At 36.4% G+C, this 22,323-nt stretch overlaps 1 protein-coding gene across 11 annotated transcripts in view; it reads right to left on the bottom strand.

Moving 5' to 3' along the window:
* Window positions 1-22,323, bottom strand: part of TASP1 (taspase 1) — a 310,143-nt gene that overhangs the window by 247,572 nt on the left and 40,248 nt on the right. For all 11 annotated transcript variants that reach the window (XR_009603954.3, XR_009603956.3, XM_060611829.3 and 8 more), the window contains 2 exons: window positions 21,601-21,721; window positions 6,730-6,814 (listed from right to left, as the gene is read on the bottom strand). Coding sequence is in view for 9 of the 11 variants with exons in the window: in XM_060611829.3 (XP_060467812.3) it covers window positions 6,730-6,814; window positions 21,601-21,721 (206 nt within the window). In the remaining 2 variants the exon portion in view is untranslated. The remainder of the gene's footprint in view (window positions 1-6,729; window positions 6,815-21,600; window positions 21,722-22,323) is intronic.

The following is a 22,323-nucleotide window of genomic DNA, read 5'->3' as shown; positions in this document are numbered from 1 at the left end:
AATATAGAAACTTGAGTAAATGTGACACAGTTTATGAAGGTTGGCCCACCAAGTTTATAAAGATATCAAATACTCTACTAATCTGACCAAACACCACTACTTAAACAATACAACATATCTTAGTGGCTATAACCAAAAAATAAGGTATGCAGATAAATGAACTTTTTATTTAATTTTTTTTAATTTTTTTAACATTTATTTATTTTTGAGAGGCAGAGAGAGGCAGAGCATGAGCAGCGGAGGGAGAGAGAGAGAGAGAGAGAGATACAGAATCTGAAGCAGGCTCCAGGCTCCGAGCTGTTTGTTAGCACAGAGCCTGACGTGGGCTCAAACTCAAAACCTGCGAGACCATGACCCAAGCTGAAGTTGGGAGCTCAACCAACTGAACTACCCAGGCGCCCCAATGAACTTTTTATTTAAAGACTTCCTAAAAAAACATTCATTATATATAATGTCTTGCTATCCCCATAGAGTGGTGACAGATGACACCAGAGGACCATGATTTCTAAGTCTTCCGTCTGCTTTTTATAGTTTTTGTACCTCTATGCCTGGCATAGAGAAAATGAACAATAAATATTTGCTGAGTGAATTGAAAAATGAATAAATAACTACATGAGTATAAACAGTAACTTCTCATTATTATAAAAGGATTCTATTCTACCCTTACTTCTAATCTGCTGCTTCTAATGTGATATGGAAGGACTCCATAAATTCCTAATAGCCTAACAGTGGTCAAGTATGGGACCCAGTTTCATTATCTGCAAAATGTCTTACCCTCATAAATCACTGTATAATTTTTATGAGTCAATACATGCAAACCACATAAAACACTGCCTGAAATAGTGTACAAATGCAATAAATGTTAGCTATTATTATTACACTAATTAGATAACTAGACTTATTAGGGTCATATGAAAATAAACTCAAATTAAAAACATGATAAAGTTGGTTTTGTTGACTTAGGACACCAAAAGAATTTGGTTTTTTCTCAATTACTAGAGGTGTGCGGTGAACTTCCAGGAACATGAGAGAGAGAGAGATTTCTGCTCCTGGACAAGATGGCATAACAGAGAACAAATTTACACCCTTATCTGAAGAAATTATTTTAAAAATCAGAAATACAGGAAATGATAGTTTTCAGACATTAGTAGGCAACATAAGGGCAGTGATCTTGAGAGAAAGGAAACAAACAAGGTAAACCCTATGACTGACCCAGCTTACGGCCTAGAGAGTTTCCAGGCCATGGCCCAGGAAGAATTCAGGCAAAGCCCAGCAGTCTCTCAGTTGAAGAGAAAGAGCTGGGCATCCAAAGAAGCCCAGACAGCCAGAGTTCACAGGGCAGAATACCAGAGAGGAGAGAGCTGCACAGAAAAGGACTCGGACATCTACAGAGTCCCCTCTAGTCTTCAGCTAAGTAGAGATGAGTGTATGTGTAATAAGAAACCACCCAAAGTGCGGGAAAGACTACCACAAAAATTTTAGAGCAAACAAGCCCCAAGTTCACAAAGGCCAGGAACAGCTCCTGCTCCCATCAGTCAAAGTAAGAAACCTCATTCTAGGTACATCTGTTATAGTACTCAGAAGAGTTTTGCCCCAATAGGAAAATAAAATTAGCTCAAGGTGAAATGCTTCTCTAGTCACATGTAACAAAGTATAAGGTAAGACCTGAAAGGATGAACCTGTCTTTAAATAACTATATCCTAGAATAAAACTCAAGAATATTTATTAAAATATAAAAATATCCAGCACCAAATATAGTAAAATTCACAATGCCTCAAATGCAATAAAAAATTACCAAGCATGCAAATAAGCAAGGAAATGCAACCTACAATGAAAGAAATCATTCAACTGAAAACAACTCAGAAATGACAGATGATAGCAAATTAGTAAACAAAGATATTATAAGTTACTATAACTCTATTCATATGTTCAAGAAGCTACAGGAAAGATTAAACATGTTAAGTAGATACATGGAAGACACTTTCTAAAGCTGCAAATCAAACTTCTGGAGATGTTACAAAGTCAGAGATGAAAAACAATGTAGATGGGATTAACAAGCGATTAGATATTATAGAAAGATAACTAGTGAACTTGAAAACAGCAATGGAAGTTATTCAACATGAAACAAGGAGAAAAATGAATGGAAAAAGTAAATAAATTATCAGTGACCTGCAGGGCCACAAGAGCTCAAATACACATGCAACTGGAGTCCTGAAGGATGAAAGAGGAGTCAGAAAAAATATCTGAGGAAATAATAGCCAAAAATTTTCCAAATTTGATAAAGTATGTATCCCTATATATCCAAGAAACAAAATAAACTCAATCCAAAAACAAGAGAAAAAAACAATGGACCAATGTATCTCATATATTATAAAAATTCTTTACAAAATCTTAGCAAATTGGGTCCAACAATATATCAAAAGGATAACACAGTATGACCAAGTGGAATTTATCCCAGGAATGCATTGTTAACAGTTGAAAATCAACCAATCACTAACTCACCAAGTAAGAAAAATTGTAAGACCATCTTAATAGATGCAGAAAAGCATTTGAAGAAGTACAACACCCATTCCTATTAAAAACTCTTAGAACACCAAGAAGAGAACTTTCTCAGCATAATAAAGAACATCTATGACAAACCTACAGTAACCACCATACTTAAGGGTAAAAGACCAAACACTTCTACCCTAAGATCACAAACAAGGCACAGATGCCCACTCTCACATTTCTTTTGTTTCCCCCACTCTCACATTTCTATGCCACATTGCATTGGAGGTCCCAGCCACTATAATAAAGAAAAGGAAATTAGTTAAAGTAACCCAGATTAGAAAAACAAGGAAGAAGTAAAACAATCTTTATTCTCAGAAGACATTACTATCTATATAGAAAATCTTATCAAATCTATAAAAATAGTACTACCAAATAAATTCCAGAGAATTTAGCAAATTCTCTGGAAAGAATATCCATGTAATAAAATCAATCATATTTCTATATTGGCAAGGAATAATTGGAAAGTAACATTTATTATTTATATAATTTATCATGGTATCAAAAAGGATGAAATACTGAAGTATAAATTCGATAAAAGCTTTGCAAGACCTGTACACTGAAAACTATAAAACTGTTCAGAGAGGCTAAGGAAGACTTTAATAAATGAATATGTTGCAATCCTAATCAAAATTCGAGCAGGGTATTTATAGAAACTGGCAGCTTAATTCTAAAATTCATACGGAAATGCAATATGCCTGAAATGGTCAAAACAATTCTGAAAACAAAGAACAAAGCTGAAGAACTATATACATGATAAAATAAGACAACTAGTTCCAGACAAGTATAGCATCACTATACCATAAAAGCCATCACTTTTTCCCACATATTTTATCTTTGTAAAATATAAAAATATTGCACATGTACCCTTTGACAATTGCTTCATCTTGTTCCCTCCCTTCCTCTTTTCCCAGAGGTAATCACAGTGACTTTGGTAACCTCCTTTGCAGACCTTCTTTGTACATCTATGTACATATATATGTAGCCTTAAAAAATTAGAGCCCCGTTTATGTTGCAATATTATGAAGGAATACATGGGAATAAGAGAAGCTTAAATTCAAGACAACTGTTACATAGGAGCAGGAGCAGAGGCAAAATCAGGGTAAGGGTGTGGGACAATGGGAAGGATAAGGATGCTATTAGAAAGGGATCCATCTAGGAAGCTTCAAATCACTCTGTAATATTTTATTTCCCAAACTGGATGGTAGGAAACAGGTATTCTTATTTATAAACATCACATTATTTTGTATTTTTTTAAGAAAACATAAGTTAAACTGAATATATCATACAGCAATTTGATTTGTTTACAATATAGAGATCTATCCATTTTTACTATATATAAATGTTTCTCCCTTTCAATACTGCAGATTATTCAAAATATGACTAGAAAACAGTCTATTTAGCCATTGATGGACATTTAGATTGTTTACATTTTATACACCAGAAGCAGTGTTCCTGTATGCTTCTTGTGCTATAGAAGCCCTCCTGTGTACATGTGAAGGTGTTCTATCCCAGGACAGAATTGCTGGAGCACATAGCATGTGCATTTTCAATTTTTTACATTAATAAATAATAACAAAATGTCCCTCAGCTGGCCATATCAATCTATGTTCCCACCACTAGTAGAACAAAGAACCTGTTTTTCCATAACCTCAACAACACTGGATAACATTCGTCTTTATTAATTTTGCTACTTTAAATAACATGAAAATGCCATCTTATCATTTTAATTCACAATTCCCTGATTATCGTTGGGCACTTTTATACCATTAATATTTTATTCTCTATAAGCTGCCTATTTGTACTGCTTACCAATTTTTAAAGTTGAGGCTATCTTTGTCTTAATATTTCATAGTTCTTAAACATGGTTACTATTTTTTTTTTTTTGCTACTTACACTGCAAATAATTGTCCTCAGTTCCAAAGGCCATAATGTCTTTTAATTCAGATCATAGTGCCTTCAGTTGTATAACGCTAGACATTTTCACTTGTCATGTTTCCATATTTTAGCCTTAATTTTTAATCTTAATAAGGTCTTTGTTACCCTGTAGTCATAAACATAATCTCTCATTTTTTTCTTAAAAAAATTTTATACTAAGCTTTTTTTAACCTCATGTTTGAATTTTATTTTTTTGAATGGTATGACAGAGGAATTTAAATTAACTTTTATCCACTAGGTAGCCAATTGTCCCAACACAATTTATTTAATATGCCATCCTTTTTTCCCCCACAATACTTTGAGATGACATTTAGGAGAGACTAAACTTAATTCCATACTTGGTCTGCTTCTGGACTCCCAGTTCAGTCCTACTGATTTTTTCTATATATATCCCTATACCTCTGTCAATCTGTTTCCTGTTTTAATTATGATAATACTATGAGGTATCAGGATAGCTTTTAGATAAGTCCGACTCTTTGGTCTGTTTCAAAATGTCTTGGCTATCTATGGTTGTACACTTGTTCCTCCATATAAACTTAAGAATCAACTTGATAAATGCCAGGAGTAGTGTGGGGAATGGGATTATGATGATTTGCAGATGAACTGTAAAATACTTGTCACAAGGTTTATGCTATTTTTCTTGTCAACTAAAACAACTTTATTGTTGTTTCCTCCCTACATGTGTCTTCTAATTGGTTTAGAATTAATTATGCTAATTTACGTACAGTAGCAGATATGGGTGAAAGAAAACAGAACATTTTAAATCAACATTGAGGAGAATATGAATCCAGAGATAATCTCTTTACATCTACTACTTCCCCCAAAATAAGTCCCATCCAGTAGGACTCTGTGTATGTATTAAAGAAAACTTAGTAAATTTTGGGTTAGTGGACTTCATACCAGTTAAAAAAATAGCATGGTTTTAATACAAATTATGAGAAAAGTCTAAGAATTTTCTAAACATTTTTCCTACTTTCAGATTTATAAAAGTAAACTTACTGGTATCAACCAGACATATTATAAACAATCTCAAAATTTCACATCTGCTTCTCCTTATCCTTGTTTTGTTGAAGACACAAATATTAAAAATTATATTTCTCTGAAAATTTTTATAATTGACCTTCCTAGCATCACAATTAAACACACCTGAGAAGTATATGATTAAAAGGATTACTTGAGTATATTTGCGTAAAAAGTTTCAAGATTTTTCAAAACTATGTCAATTTATTTTCTATGATTTCAAATTATAACAGTCAAATAAAGTGGTACAGTAATATCACAATTTTCAACACACACATTAATATAACCTACACACCCAGGCATGCAGAAGATATACTGAGTATGCAATGGCATTGAAGCATATTTGTTACCATTATTAGGCATACTAATAGGATAGTGATTGTTTTGCAAACAGAGAAGTTTACAATTATTTAAGGGTAAAAAATATGATGTCAAGGATTTGCTTTAAAATACTATAGGAAAGGGGCACCTGGCTGGCTAAGTCAGAGGAGGATATGACTCTTGATCTTGGGGTCATGATTTCAAGCCCCATGTTGGGTGTAGAGATTGCTTAAAATAAATAAATAAATAAACAAACAAACAAACAAACAAACTTTAAAAAATTCTTTAAATAAAAAACTAAAATACTACAAAAAGGAAAAAGAAAGATGAATGAAATAGATGAAGGGCAAAACAATGTAATTATTGGAGCCAGGTATCAGGTTCATGAGGGCTTTTCACCATGTTCATTCTACATTTATAAATACTTCAAAAGTTCAAAGTTTTTTTTAATGAAAACTGTATGTTAATGTTGGAGAAAAGATGTATCTTACTAATCTTAACATCACAGTGTGTTTCTCCAGAAGAGAAAAATTAAGTACTTTTAGTCTAAGATCATCTCAAAATTAAAATCAGTTTGGACTCTGAATTTTTAAAGTTTCATAATAAAAGACCCAACTGTGCACTTAGTAACAGCAAAAACATCTCTGTAATCAACTACAAAACCAAAAATTAACTCTGATTTCTTTTCTGCTTTAATCTGTAATATTCTATTCCATCTGAAGCTCTATCAAGTGTACAAAATGTTCCAAGATTACAGAACAAAGTGTGTCTTCCTCTCAAAAGCAAGCTACTGCTGGTGTGTAACCAATAGCATCAGCCTTCTGTGGATAAAAATAGCCTTCAAACACCGCATGCACCAAAGACCAAAGACCCAGGGAAAGTCAGGCAGAACAAAGCTGTTACCAGGGAGGAATTCGGCCAGCCGAGAGCTTGCCCTTCTGCCCTTCACACAAGAGTCTGTTTGCAACTGAAACTGGGTTCTTGATTCCTATAAAATAAAATTGGCAGAAAATGGAGTCAGAAAAATGCCTTCAAGTTTCCCACTCAGTTTTGTGGTGTTTCAATAAAACAACTTTAAAATATCTTAGAAAACTCTTCTTATATACATACTAATGAAAACCCTCAATTATCATGAACAATAAGGATAAAATCAACAAACATATGAATACCTAGTAGATGCAAGAAAAGAATATAAAACATACATTCTCAGTTTTGTCATGTGCTACAGCAGCAAAGACTGAATTTGAAATATATACTTAAATTAGGTTTCTTGTTAGATTTCAGAACAGAATAAAAAAAGTAATGAAAGTGTAGCATCTACTACCAAAAATTGAATTTCCTCTAAAGCATAAACATGATTACAAACATAGGAGGAGGAATTAATGGCCAAAAATTTTAAATCTCACCTACAGGAGAGATAGAATAAAGAGAATATCCTACAAATTAGGTAAGAGTAGGGAAAAGAGGTCAAGTATATACAGGTTGGTAACCTAAAATATGGTTCAGATTGTTTTCAGAACAGAAAACAGAATGTGAAGAAAAGTGAGAAGAGGATGTATATATGGAAGGGATGATAGGACAGCAAGTGTTAGTGTGAAAAACGGTGCCATGATGACAATGACAATGACAAATATGACAATGTGATGATGACCAAAGATAGTGATAGCAAAGTAACTCAGTATCTAATATATGCCAGGCTCACTGCCAAACCCTTAAATGTATCAGGTTATTTCACTGATCTCTCAACTCTATCATATAAGTATACTTACGAAACCTGATTACTGAGGAAATATTTGCACAGAGGGTTAAGTTACCCAACCAAGATCACAGTGTTAAGATTTTAACAGAAGCAGCTAATGCCAGAGACCATACCCTTAACCACTAATCAATGGATGCCTCTCAGGATATCATTAATGCCAAAAAAAGAAAAAAATCAATAGTGGGATATGAAGAGACTATAAAAACTCAAATTAAAGTCACTATATTGCCTCAAAACAAAATCATTTAGCTAAACAACAAAAACATGTGCTAGCTCTTAAACTATATCTCTGCACAGGTGCCTGGGTGGCTCAGTCAGTTAAGCGTCCAGCTCTTGATTTCAGCTCAGATCATGATCTCATGGTTCTTAAGTTTGAGCCCAGCATCAGGCTCTGTGCTGACAGCACGGAGCCTGCTTGGGATTCTCTTTCCCCCTCTCTCTCTGTCCCTCCCTGACTCGTGCTTGCTCTGTCTCTCAAAATTAAATAAAAAAACATTAAAAAAAATGTTTACATCTCTGTATATGATGATTCAATATTGTTAACACTTTAATAATTGTCAAATCAAGTTATAAATTCAAATCAACAAATTCTCCATCAAAATTTCAAAAGGATTTCTATGATGTATGACAAGCTGACTCTTAAACTCATCAGGAAGAGAACACTTTGGGAAAAAATGAAGAGATATTTACCCTACAAGATACCATTTCTTACTAAAATCTATTCTTAATTAAGAGAGTGTGATTTGGGTACAAACAAACAAATACATCAATTGAATAGAATAAAGCTACCATTCAGACACAGACACACATTCATTTGGACATTTAATCCATGACACAGACAGTAGTTCAAATGAGTATGAAAAGATAGACTCTATGTGAGAGGTAGAAAGAACACAGAGTGATGGGAGTCAGACTGTTTTATAACTGTACTGGCTATCAATCTATTACTTCTCAGCTACAGATTCTCCCTTCATTGCCTGACCTGTGGAAATAGATATGAACCCTTTAAATGTGTTCCCTTTGCCAGCTGGCACACCGGTAACTTTATCAGTAGAGGCCACTGGAGACATACTGCAGAAGGAACAGTGCCTTATTAGCCAGGCTTGCAGAATGTCAGTTCTTCTTCACTATTTGGCCCACATGGTATTCCCCAGTGCTAAGGGCCTGCAGAGTGCAGCTTTCTCCAGCATTTGGCCACCACATGTTCTCCCCAGCTCCTGATTCAAACTACAACAGCATAGCTGACAGCCCCAGAAAGAACAGGACTGTGCCCAGCTCAAGTCACACACCTTCTCAGCCTCACAAGCACAAACAGCAAACTGTCCTATGGGGAACACTGCCTCATGAGCCAAAAGCCCAATCTTTATCCTGTGCAACAGAGGTTCAGTTCCCATAGTTTCCTGACCCCTGTGTATCTGCCCACCAGCTTGAGCTCACATGTGCCCCACAGGATCGTTCCTGGTCTCACAGTGACTGTAGCCTGGGTAACCCAACAACTACTCTGCCCCACAGTGAGCTGCACCCATACCTTCTTTACTGATGTCTGAATCTCCTTTCAAGTCTATCCTTACTTGGGTATTCTCCCTCTGCCCTAGGACACATTTTGAGTTTTCATTCCATCTTTATATAGTTACTCTCCTATCACTGTTTAATCATCCTTTATATTAAACTTCTCCTATTTTATCTACTGTGTGGTTTATCTCCTAGTTAGACCCAGACTGATACAGCAACCTTGGACAAATTACTAAACCTCTTTTGTATTTCAGTTTCCTTATCTGTGAAATGGGGATAAAAGTACTGACGTCAAAAGGTAATTGTGAGAACTAAGTGACTAAGTATACGTAAGCTACTGGAGAACAATGCATAGTATGCAACAATCACCCAATAAATGGTAGTTGTTATTGTTATTATCATTCAACAAATTGTATAGGGACAATTTGTTGGTTATTTCTTAAAGAAGTAAATGAAAAATAAATTATAAGTGTATTAGAAGAAAATATAGATTAACTGTACTTATAAGGGAAACCTTAAGAAATGCAAAACACAGGCAGGGACTGCTCCACGTGGTTTCCCGACCACCGACTGGCAGGGTCTTGATATTAAAGAATCAGCAGAACGGAGTCTCCGGAGCCAAGCGCAGACGAGAGGCCCACGGAAGAGGGTAGGAAGGGCGGCGAGGCGGTGCGCGCTCCATGGACTGGCAGGAGGGAGCCGGGGCGGAGGGGCGGCTCGCCGGCCAAGCAGAGCCCCCGAGTCTGGCAGGCAAAAGCGGAGGGGCCTGACGGACTGTGTTCCGACAGCAAGCCCGACTTAGAGTCTGGGAGGTCATAAGTTAACAGCTCTGCTCAGAAAGCGGGAAGGCTGGAGGACAAAGGGAGGGAGAGCTGCTGAGCCCCCCCGGACGACAGAGCTCAGCTTGGCGAGGAACAAAGGCGCTCGCCAGCGCCATCCCCCCCGCCCATCCCCCAGCCAAAATCCCAAAGAGAACCAGTTCCTGCCAGGGAACTTGCTCGCTCCGCTCAAACACCCAACTCTGTGCTTCTGCGGAGCCAAACCTCCGGCAGCGGATCTGACTCCCTCCCGCTGCCACAGGGCCCCTCCTGAAGTGGATCACCTAAGGAGAAGCGAGCTAAGCCTGCCCCTCCTGCCCCCGTGCACCTTGCCTACCCACCCCAGCTAATATGCCAGATCCCCAGCACCACAAGCCTGGCAGTGTGCAAGTAGCCCAGACGGGCCACGCCACCCCACAGTGAATCCCGCCCCTAGGAGAGGGGAAGAGAAGGCACACACCAGTCTGACTGTGGCCCCAGCGGTGGGCTGGGGGCAGACATCAGGTCAGACTGCGGCCCCGCCCACCAACTCCGGTTATACACCACAGCACAGGGAAAGTGCCCTGCAGGTCCTCACCACTCCAGGGACTATCCAAAATGACCAAACGGAAGAATTCCCCTCAGAAGAATCTCCAGGAAATAACAACAGCTAATGAACTGATCAAAAAGGATTTAAATAATATAACAGAAAGTGAATTTAGAATAATAGTCATAAAATTAATCGCTGGGCTTGAAAACAGTATACAGGACAGCAGAGAATCTCTTGCTACAGAGATCAAGGGACTAAGGAACAGTCACGAGGAGCTGAAAAGCGCTTTAAACGAAATGCAAAACAAAATGGAAACGACGACAGCTCGGATTGAAGAGGCAGAGGAGAGAATAGGTGAACTAGAAGATAAAGTTATGGAAAAAGAGGAAGCTGAGAGAAAGAGAGATAAAAAAATCCAGGAGTATGAGGGGAAAATTAGAGAACTAAGTGATACACTAAAAAGAAATAATATACGCATAATTGGTATCCCAGAGGAGGAAGAGAGAGGGAAAGGTGCTGAAGTGGTACTTGAGGAAATTATAGCTGAGAACTTCCCTGAACTGGGGAAGGAAAAAGGCATTGAAATCCAAGAGGCACAGAGAACTCCTTTCAGACGTAACTTGAATCGATCTTCTGCACGACATATCATAGTGAAACTGGCAAAATACAAGGATAAAGAGAAAATTCTGAAAGCAGCCAGGGATAAACGTGCCCTCACATATAAAGGGAGACTTATAAGACTCGTGACTGATCTCTCTTTTGAAACTTGGCAGGCCAGAAAGGATTGGCACGATATCTTCAGTGTGCTAAACAGAAAAAATATGCAGCCAAGAATCCTTTATCCAGCAAGTCTGTCATTTAGAATAGAAGGAGAGATGAAGGTCTTCCCAAACAAACAAAAACTGAAGGAATTTGTCACCACGAAACCAGCCCTACAAGAGATCCTAAGGGGGATCCTGTGAGACAAAGTACCAGAGACATCACTACAAGCATAAAACATACAGACATCACAATGACTCTAAACCCATATCTTTCTATAATAACACTGAATGTAAATGGATTAAATGTGCCAACCAAAAGACATAGGGTATCAGAATGGATAAAAAAACAAGACCCATCTATTTGCTGTCTACAAGAGACTCATTTTAGATCTGAGGACACCTTTAGATTGAGAGTGAGGGGATGGAGAACTATTTATCATGCTACTGGAAGCCAAAAGAAAGCTGGAGTAGCCATACTTATATCAGACAAACTAGACTTTAAATTAAAGGCTGTAACAAGAGATGAAGAAGGGCATTATATAATAATCACAGGGTCTATCCATCAGGAAGAGCTAACAATTATAAATGTCTATGCGCCAAATACCTGAGCCCCCAAATATATAAAACAATTACTCATAAACATAAGCAACCTTATTGATAAGAATGTGGTCATTGCAGGGGACCTTAACACCCCACTTACAGAAATGGATAGATCATCTAGACACACGGTCAATAAAGAAACAAGGGCCCTGAATGATACATTGGATCAGATGGACTTGACAGATATATTTAGAACTCTGCATCCCAAAGCAACAGAATATACTTTCTTCTCGAGTGCACATGGAACATTCTCCAAGATAGATCATATACTGGGTCACAAAACAGCCCTTCATAAGTTTACAAGAACTGAAATTATACCATGCATACTTTCAGACCACAATGCTATGAAGCTTGAAATCAACCACAGGAAAAAGTCTGGAAAACCTCCAAAAGCATGGAGGTTAAAGAACACCCTACTAACGAATGAGTGGGTCAACCAGGCAATTAGAGAAGAAATTAAAAAATATATGGAAACAAACGAAAATGAAAATACAACAATCCAAACGCTTTGGGACACAGCGAAGGCAGTCCTGAGAGGAAAATACATTGCAATCCAGGCCTATCTCAAGAAACAAGAAAAATCCCAAATACAAAATCTAACAGCACACCTAAAGGAAACAGAAGCAGAACAGCAAAGGCAGCCTAAACCCAGCAGAAGAAGAGAAATAATAAAGATCAGAGCAGAAATAAACAATATAGAATCTAAAAAAACTGTAGAGCAGATCAACGAAACCAAGAGTTGGTTTTTTGAAAAAATAAACAAAATTGACAAACCTCTAGCCAGGCTTCTCAAAAAGAAAAGGGAGATGACCCAAATAGATAAAATCATGAATGAAAATGGAATGATTACAACCAATCCCTCAGAGATACAAACAATTATCAGGGAATACTATGAAAAATTATATGCCAACAAATTGGACAACCTGGAAGAAATGGACAAATTCCTAAACACCCACACTCTTCCAAAACTCAATCAGGAGGAAATAGAAAGCTTGAACAGACCCATAACCAGCGAAGAAATTGAATCGGTTATCAAAAATCTCCCAACAAATAAGAGTCCAGGACCAGATGGTTTCCCAGGGGAGTTCTACCAGACGTTTAAAGTAGAGATAATACCTATCCTTCTCAAGCTATTCCAAGAAATAGAAAGGGAAGGAAAACTTCCAGACTCATTCTATGAAGCCAGTATTACTTTGATTCCTAAACCAGACAGAGACCCAGTAAAAAAAGAGAACTACAGGCCAATATCCCTGATGAATATGGATGCAAAAATTCTCAATAAGATACCAGCAAATCGAATTCAACAGCATATAAAAAGAATTATTCTCCATGATCAAGTGGGATTCATTCCTGGGATGCAGGGCTGGTTCAACATTCACAAATCAATCAACGTGATACATCCCATTAACAAAAAAAAAAAGAGAAGAACCATATGATCCTGTCAATTGATGCAGAAAAGGCCTTTGACAAAATCCAGCACCCTTTCTTAATAAAAACCCTTGAGAAAGTCGGGATAGAAGGAACATACTTAAAGATCATAAAAGCCATTTATGAAAAGCCCACAGCTAACATCATCCTCAACGGGGAAAAACTGAGAGCTTTTTCCCTGAGATCAGGAACACGACAGGGATGCCCACTCTCATCGCTGTTGTTTAACATAGTGTTGGAAGTTCTAGCATCAGCAATCAGACAACAAAAGGAAATCAAAGGCATCAAAATTGGCAAAGATGAAGTCAAGCTTTCGCTTTTTGCAGATGACATGATATTATACATGGAAAATCCGATGGACTCCACCAAAAGTCTGCTAGAACTGATACATGAATTCAGCAAAGTTGCAGGATACAAAATCAATGTACAGAAATCAGTTGCATTCTTATACACTAACAATGAAGCAACAGAAAGACAAATAAAGAAACTGATCCCATTCACAATTGCACAAAGAAGCATACAATACCTAGGAATAAATCTAACCAAAGATGTAAAAGATCTGTATGCTGAAAACTATAGAAAGCTTACGAAGGTAATTGAAGAAGATATAAAGAAATGGAAAGACATTCCCTGCTCATGGATTGGAAGAATAAATATTGTCAAAATGTCAATACTACCCAAAGCTATCTACACATTCAATGCAATCCCAATCAAAATTGCACCAGCATTCTTCTCGAAACTAGAACAAGCAATCCTAAAATTCATATGGAAACACAAAATGCCCTGAATAGCCAAAGTAATTTTGAAGAAGAAGACCAAAGCAGGAGGCATCACAATCCCAGACTTTAGCCTCTACTACAAAGCTGTCATCATCAAGACAGCATGGTATTGGCATAAAAACAGACACATAGACCAATGGAATAGAATAGAAACCCCAGAACTAGATCCACAAACGTATGGCCAACTAATCTTTGACAAAGCAGGAAAGAACATCCAATGGAAAAAAGACAGTCTCTTTAACAAATGGTGCTGGGAGAACTGGACAGCAACATGCAGAAGGTTGAAACTAGACCACTTTCTCACACCATTCACAAAAATAAACTCAAAATGGATAAAGGACCTGAATGTGAGGCAGGAAACCATCAAAACCTTAGAGGAGAAAGCAGGAAAAGACCTCTCTGACCTCAGCCGTAGCAATCTCTTACTCGACACATCCCCAAAGGCAAGGGAATTAAAAGCAAAAGTGAATTACTGGGACCTTATGAAGATAAAAAGCTTCTGCACAGCAAAGGAAACAACCAACAAAACTAAAAGGCAACCAACGGAATGGGAAAAGATATTTGCAAATGACACATCGGACAAAGGGCTAGTATCCAAAATCTATAAAAAGCTCACCAAACTCCACACCCGAAAAACAAATAACCCAGTGAAGAAATGGGCAGAAAACATGAATAGACACTTCTCTAAAGAAGACATCCGGATGGCCAACAGGCACATGAAAAGATGTTCAACGTCGCTCCTTATCAGGGAAATACAAATCAAAACCACACTCAGATATCACCTCACGCCAGTCAGAGTGGCCAAAATGAACAAATCAGGAGACTGTAGATGCTAGAGAGGATGTGGAGAAACGGGAACCCTCTTGCACTGTTGGTGGGAATGCAAATTGGTGCAGCCGCTCTGGAAAGCAGTGTGGAGGTTCCTCAGAAAATTAAAAATAGACCTACCCTATGACCCAGCAATAGCACTGCTAGGAATTTATCCAAGGGATACAGGAGTACTGATGCATAGGGGCACCTGTACCCCAATGTTTATAGCGGCACTCTCAACAATAGCCAAATTATGGAAAGAGCCGAAATGTCCATCAACTGATGAATGGATAAAGAAATTGTGGTTTATATACACAATGGAATACTACATGGCAATGAGAAAAAATGAAATATGGCCTTTTGTAGCAACGTGGATGGAACTGGAGACTGTGATGCTAAGTGAAATAAGCCATACAGAGAAAGACAGATACCATATGGTTTCACTCTTATGTGGATCCTGAGAAACCTAACAGAAACCCATGGGGGAGGGGAAGGAAAAAAAAAAAAAAAAGAGGTTAGAGTGGGAGAGAGCCAAAGCATAAGAGACTGTTAAAAACTGAGAACAAACTGAGGGTTGATGGGGGGTGGGAGGGAGGGTAGGGTGGGTGATGGGTATTGAGAAGGGCACCTTTTGGGATGAGCACTGGGTGTTGTATGGAAACCAATTTGACAGTAAATTTCATATATTAAAAAAATAAATAAATAAATAAATAAATAAATAATAAATTAAATAAAAAAAAAAAGAAATGCAAAACACAAAAGCCACAAAAGAACAAGTAAAACCTTGATAAATAAAAATTTTAAATTCCAATATAATAAAGCACATTATAAATAAAGTTAAAAGGCAAACCACAAGAGATATGGAACAGTCAGTTCACAAAGAAACGCTAATAGCTTTTAATATATGAAATTTCATTAAATCCCAATAAAATATCATAATAAAAGAAATTAAAATTAAAATTAATTGATATACCCTTTCTTACCTACCACACGAATCAGAAAGGATATAGAAGATTGGAAGAAGTGAATAACCAAATTGACCTAGTTGACACATACAGAACACACACCTAACAACTACAAAATACATACTCTTCTAAAGTTCACACGGAATGGGGCTCCTGGGTAGCTCAGTCGGTTAAGCGTCTGACTCTTGGTTTTGGCTCAGGTCATGATCTCACAGTTTGTGTGTTCAAGCCCTGCATTGGGCTCTGCGCTAATAGCACAGGGCCTACTTGGGATTCTCTCTCTGCCCCTACCCACTCTCTTTCTCTCTTTCAAAATAAATAAATAAACTTTATTAAAAAAATAAAGTTCACGTGGAGTGTTTATCAAAACACACCATAAACTGGGCCATAGAGCAAGTCTCAAAACGTTTCAAGGGACTGGAATCATACAGAAGATGTTCTCTGGCCACAGTGAAATTAAACTAGAACTCAAAAAGAAAACTAATAAAGTCTTTAGGCAAATACAATTGACAACTCATATGAAAAAGACAAATTCCTTGAAAACACACACAAGAAAAAGAAAATATAATCTTATAACTATTAAAGAAATTGAATCCCATTTTTTAAAACTCCCTTCAAAGAAAACTCCACTAACTTAGAATAACTAATAAATTCTCAGAAGAAATCATTCCAATCATGCATAAACTCTATCAAAGGGAGTGAAAAAAAAAAAAATCTTCAATTCATTTTATGAGGCCAGCCATAACATGATTCTAAAACCTTAAAATAATATTACAAGAAAGGAAAATTGAAACCAATTTTTACATATACATGAACATAGATGTCAAAATATTAAACATCAACAACTTGAATCCAGCAGAATATAAAAAGATAAAAACACAACCAAGATTTTATGCCATGAAGGGAATATTCAAAAATCAATCACAAATTTCATCATATTTAACAATATAAGGGGGGAAAACCTTCCTCTCAATAGATACAGAAAAGCCCTTAATGATAATTTTCAATATCCATTTATAATAAAAACTATTGGCAAACTAAGATTAAAAAGGAACTTCTTCAATCTGATAAAGAGTATCTATAACAATCCAAAAGCTAGCAGAGCACACAGAATGATCCTGATCTCTAAGATCAAGAATCAAGCAAGGATATACATTATCACCACTTATATTCAGCATTGCACTGGATGTCACAGCCAGTATAATAATGTAAGAAAAAAATAAAAAGTTTACATATATATTGGAAAGAAAAAAGCAAAATTACATGAGTCATAGGTAATTATGTATATAAAATTTCATGGGAACTTATTTTTTCAAACTTTTTCAAATTAGTAAGTGAATTTATCAAGGACAGTGAATTCAAAGCCAATATACAAAACTCAATTGTATTTCTAAATACAATAAAACAATTAGATATCAATATTTAAAATATACGTACTTTATAATAGCATCAAAAAACTAAGTATCTAGAATAAACCTAATAAAATATATACATGGAATTTATACTGAAAATAAAACATTGCTGAGAAAAAATGAGCAATATTTATGTAAAAATACATATTCTATGTTTGTGGGATGGAATACTCAATACTGCTAAGACATCAGTTCTCCACAAATGTTCCATACTTTCAATGCAATACCAATCAAAATTCCAGCAAGGTTTTATTGTGGACGTTGACAAGTTGATTTAAAATTTTTACGAAAACGGAGTGCCTGGGTGGCTCAGTAGGTTAAGTGTTCGACTTCAGCTCAGGTCACAATCCCGAGGTCTGTGAGTCCGAGCCCCACATTAGGCTCTGGGCTGATAGCTCAGAGCCTAGACCCTGTTTCAGACCCTGTTTCAGACCCTGTGTCTCCCTCTCTCTCTGCCCCTCCCCTGCTCACACTCTGTGTCTCCCTCTCTCAAAATAATAAACATTAAATTTTTTTTTAATTTTTACGAAAATGGCCAAAGACCTACAATAGCCAATATAATCTTTAAACAAATAAAAAAAAAGAAAAAAAGGAAGTTGGAAGTCTCATACTACCAGATATGAAGAATATATAAATATATTACTAGATATAAAGAATATAAAGCTACAGTAATCAAAACAGTATGGCACTGGCAATAAATAGGACAATAGAATAGATCAAGGGTACAGAAACAAGCCATTGCATGCATAGTCAGTCACCTGATTTACCAACACAGCTGTGTGAGGAAAGCACTGTCCTTTCTATTAACAATGGCAATGAACCATTTGGATATCCGTAAGTAGAAAAAAATTAATGTCAGCTCCTATTTCACATACACTAAAATTAACCTGAGCTTGATAAGAGAGCTAAACGTGAAGAGTAAAAAACAACAGAACTAATGAGGATGCGTAGCGGGCTCAGTTGGTGAAGCACGCAACTCTTAATCTCGGGGTCATGAGTTCAAGCCCCACCTTGGGGTGTAGAGCTCACTTAAAAAAAAAAAATAGAAGAAAGAAAACAATGGAGATGATCTTCAGAACTTTGGGTAGACAAAGATTTCTTAAATAAAATATTTTTTTAAATAACCATAAAAGATTAGTAATGTAAACATTAGAATTTAAAACTTCAGTTCATCAAAAGATAGCATTTAAAGAGTGAAAAGGTGATCCACAGACTGGGAGGAGATATTCATAATACAGGTATCAGACAAAGGATGTGTATCTAAAATATATAAAATACTTGAACAAATCAATAAAAAGAGATAATCCAATACAAAATATGCAAAAGACATTTGAACACACACTATGCAACAAGAATATCTAAAAGGCCAGTAAGTATATCAAAAGGTTCTCAGTATTGTTAGTCATCAGGGAAATTCAAATCAAAACAATAACGTCATTGCACCAATATCAAAACAGATGAAATTTAAAAAGAATAGCAATACTAAATGTTGGCCTGGATGTAGAGTAACCAAAATGCTCATACACTGCTGGCGGGAGTAGAGACTGTAAAAACTACCTTGGAAAACTGTCTAACAGTAACTATTAAAGCAAAGCATATTATGCACCTAAACTTATTTACTCCAAATCTTAGGGTAATACCCAAGAGAATTAAGTACACATGTCTATCAAAAGGCATGTACAAGAATATTCATTGGAGCTTTATTCTTTACAGTTCAAATTATCACGGGAAGGAGAATAAATAAGTTATTATATATTCACGCAATAAAATACTACTAAGTAATAAAAAGAAAAAATTACTAGGACACAAAACATGGGTTAATCTCATAGGCATAGTGTTAAGCAAAAAAAAACCAAAAACAAAAACAAAAAAAACAAACAAAAAATAGACACAAAGGTGTATGATTCATTATGTAAATTTTAGTAAGAGGCAAATTAATCTACAGTGCTTAAAGTCACAATTAGGAGAGAAGAGGATAAGGAGGGAAGGTAGGAGCAGAGTATGAGAGGTATGGACAAGAAAAAGGCATAAAGAATCCCTCTGGGATTATAGAAATGTTTTGTATTTTGACATGGAAGTGTTTTACATCTTGATCTGGGTAATGGTTTACATGGCTATGTACATTTAAAAATTCATGCAGCTACAACAAAGGAAACAATCAACAAAACTAAAAGGAAGCCGATGGAATGGGAGAAAATATTTGCAAATGACATATCAGATAAAGGGTTACTGTCAAAAATCAACAAAGAACTTATCAAACTCAACACCCGTAAAACAACCCAGTGAAGGAACGGGCAGAAGACATGAATAGACATTTTTCCAAAGATGTACGGATGGTAAACAGATACATGAAAAGATACTCAACATCACTCATCATTAGGGAAATACAAATCAAAAATCACACTGAGGGGCGCCTGGGTGGCTCAGTCGGTTAAGCGTCCGACTTGGGCTCAGGTCATGATCTCGCATTTGTGAGTTCGAGCCCTGAGTTGGGCTCTGTGCCGACCACTCGGAGCCTGGAGCTTGCTTCGGATTCTCTGTCTTGCTCTCTCTCTGCCCCTCCCTTGCTCACACTCTGTCTCTCTCTGTCTCAAAAATAAATGAAACATTCAAAAAAAAATTAAAAAAAAAAACACACTGAGATACCACCTCACATGGGTCAGAGTGGCTAAAAGTAACAACTCAGGAAACAACAGATGTTGGCAAGGACATGGAGAAAGGGAAACTCTCTTGCACTGTTGATGGGAGTGCAAACTGGTACAGCCACTCTGGAAAACAGTGTTCCTCAAAAAATTAAAAATAGAACTACCCTATGACTCAGCAATTACACTACTAGGAATTTATCCAAAGGATACAAAAATGCTGACTCGAAGGGGCACATGCACCCCAATGTTTCCTTCCCTATGAAAAAAAAAAACAAACTTCAAGGCAACCTGGCTATATGCATATGTGACATTCCTCATGACCTTGTATCATGAGATCACTTAATCAGACTGCATGTTTGTGTGTTACCATATATGGGAGACAAAGAAGTAGAAAATACATTTAAAAAACTATGCCACGTGGCGTTGAGAGTTCAGTTCTTCAGGTACGAACCCAACTGAGCCATGCCGGCACTGATAAAGTTGTTTCCTGGAAAGAAAAGCCTCGGTGTCGTGACTCTCTATGCGAGAATCCTGCTACAGCAGCGCTAACAATAGCCAAATCATGGAAAGAACCCATATGTCCATCAACTGATGAATGGATTAAAAAGATGTTGTGTAGATATATGTATACACACACACACACACACACACACACACACACACACACACACACACACACAATGGAATACTACTGATTGATGAAAAAGAATGAGCTCTTGTCACTGCAACAACGTGGATGGAACTGGAGGGTATTATGCTAAGTGAAATAAGTCAGAGAAAGACAGATATCATATGATTTCACTCATATGTGGAATTTGAGAAACTTAACAAAAGACCACAGAGGAAGGGAAGGGAAAATAAGTTACAAACAGAGGGAGGCACAATCACAGAGTCTTTTAAATACAGAAAACAAACTGAGTGTTGATGGGTTTGAGGGGATGAGGAGGTGGGGGGATGGGTGATGGGCACTGAGGAGGGCACTTGCTGGGATGAGCACTGGGTGTTGTATGTAAGTGATGAATCACAGGAATCTACTCCTGAAGCCAAAACTAAACTGTATGTTAGCTAACTTGACAATAATTTTTAATTCACTCATTCATTCATGCAGCTTTCTAATTAAAATCTGTGCATTTCATGTATATTTCGCTTTTATAAAAGAACTGCAAAATATTAGATATATCTTATATGTACTGATGTGGGAAAAAATCTGAGACATCCTGTATAAGAAAAAAATACATACAATGTACATATACACAAATATACATATATTTTTTAAAAAACACATGTGCAAAACTATGTTTTTATTACATAAAAATATAGATAAATGCACTGTATTTTACTGGTTAAGCCCCCCATGGAGAGAGGGATTTGAAAGAAAGATTTGGAAGATCAATGGTAAATCTTATTTGTATCATTTGAATTTCCTAACAAGAAATATATTATTTGTGTACTTCAAAAATTATAAAATTAATAGAACATGCTAACTCACATGTTACATGTCTATAATCTCAAGGGAATGAAGGAGAATGATCAAACTCTAACAAAAAGTTGAACATAAGCTGTCACTGTTTTCTTTAAAACTATTCACACCGAAGATTTTCATGTTTTAAATTAAGGAAAAGACAATTTATTTTCAACACTATTCCTAGCAAGAATGGTAGAAAACACTGGATTGACTAAGTCTTTAGGAGGCATCAAATCTTAATATTCATAGTTCTTTAAAGAATAGAGATAATGTCTTATAATGTCCACATACCACTCAGTGCTCCAACAGCTCCAAAATTTAAGGATTTTCCATCCATTATGCTGGCATCACATTCAATTTCACCCAAGAGATTTAGATTAGATCCCATTCCTGCATTTGTAAATGGAGAATCCTAAGAGATAAAAACAAAAATCAAACTATCATTAGTTTGTGGGTTTTTTTTAGTTTTTTATCTATTTTTTTGAGTAATCTCTACTCCCAGGGTGGGGCTCAAACTCATGACCCTGAGTTGTAGATACTCCTCTGACTGAGGCAGCCAGATGTCCCTAAAATACAGTTATTCTTAAATAAGATTTAATGTCAGTCCTTTATAAACTGTTCCAAAAACTAGAAAGGGAAAGAATACTTCCCAACTCATTGTACAATACCAGTACTACCCTGATTCCAAAACAAGACAAAGACATCAATGAGGAAAGAAAACTACAGGTGAATATATCTTGAGAATATGGACACAGTATCCTCAAGAAGATAGTAGCAAACCAAATGCAGCATAACATAAAGAAGTCTCATACACCATGAATAAGAGGGATCCCAGAAAAGTAAATTTGGTTTAATATGTGAAACTTAATGTGATACACCATGTTAATAAAGAAAGGGGAAAAAAAAAAAAAAACAGGATCATACCAATAAACATAGAAAAAGCATTTGATAAAATCCAATACCCTTTCATGAGAAAAGCACTCAACTAGAAACAGAATGGAACTTCCTTAACAT

The sequence above is a fragment of the Panthera onca genome, chromosome A3, assembly GCF_046562875.1.
Source record: "Panthera onca isolate mPanOnc1 chromosome A3, mPanOnc1 haplotype 2, whole genome shotgun sequence".
In the NCBI taxonomy this organism is placed as follows: Eukaryota; Metazoa; Chordata; class Mammalia; order Carnivora; family Felidae; genus Panthera; species Panthera onca.
Note: the sequence above shows the minus strand (reverse complement) of the source record. Positions and strands in the feature narration are given on the sequence as shown.